The sequence below is a fragment of the Olea europaea genome, unplaced genomic scaffold, assembly GCF_002742605.1.
Source record: "Olea europaea var. sylvestris unplaced genomic scaffold, O_europaea_v1 scaffold3624, whole genome shotgun sequence".
In the NCBI taxonomy this organism is placed as follows: Eukaryota; Viridiplantae; Streptophyta; class Magnoliopsida; order Lamiales; family Oleaceae; genus Olea; species Olea europaea.
In genome coordinates, this window is record NW_019255473.1 from 57,956 (window position 1) to 58,767 (window position 812).

Below are 812 nucleotides of genomic sequence, written 5' to 3' on the forward strand. Positions count from 1 at the left end.
TTCAGCTCCACTGTTGCACAGCTTGTGTTTACTTCCAGCCCCTATGATTCTGCTCTTTTTACCCGTCACATTGATAGTGGCATCACTATTCTATTATTTTATATTGACGATATGATCATTACTGGTAATGATAATTCTTGTATTCATGAGCTTAAGTAGTTTCTGTTTCAGCATTTTGAGTTGAAAGACCTTGGTTCTCTTAGCTACTTCATCGGCTTAGAAGTGTCCCCTACATCTAATGGCTACTCTATGACACAAGCCAAATATGCTTCTAATCTTCTCACCCGTGTTGGTCTCACACATTGTAAGATAGCTGATAGTCTGCTGGAGCCCAACATCAAACTTCGACCTACTGATGGAGAGCTCCTTCCTGATGCCACTCGTTACCGACAGCTTGTTGGGAGCTTGATTTATCTCACTATCACTAGACCAAACAATTCCTATGCAGTGCATCTTGTTAGCCAATTTATGTCAGCTCTTCATTCCATTCACCATGTAGCTCTTCTTTGCATCTTACACTGTGTGAAGGGAACATTATTTCATGGGCTTCACTTTTCCTCTCACTCATCCTTGACGTTGAAGGTTTATTCTAATGCTGATTGGGCAGGGGACCCTACTGATTGCCAATCTACCATTGATTTTCTTTTTCTACTTGGCGGCTCCCTTATCTCTTGGCGGAGCAAAAAGCATACTGTTGTTGCTCGCTCTAGCACTGAGGCTGAGTATGGAGCCCTTGCTTACACTATTTCTGAACTTCTTTGGCTTCGTTAGCTTCTCCAAGATATGGGTGTTCCTCAACCCTCTAGCACTCC

At 42.7% G+C, this 812-nt stretch overlaps 1 protein-coding gene across 1 annotated transcript in view; it reads left to right on the top strand.

Annotated features, from left to right (window-relative positions):
- Window positions 1-771, top strand: part of LOC111386558 (uncharacterized mitochondrial protein AtMg00810-like) — a 43,653-nt gene extending 42,882 nt beyond the window's left edge. The window contains exons 3-4 of the mRNA XM_023011022.1: window positions 6-155; window positions 204-771. Of these exons, the coding sequence (XP_022866790.1) occupies window positions 6-155; window positions 204-771 (718 nt within the window). The remainder of the gene's footprint in view (window positions 1-5; window positions 156-203) is intronic.
- Window positions 772-812: the final 41 nt, after the last annotated feature.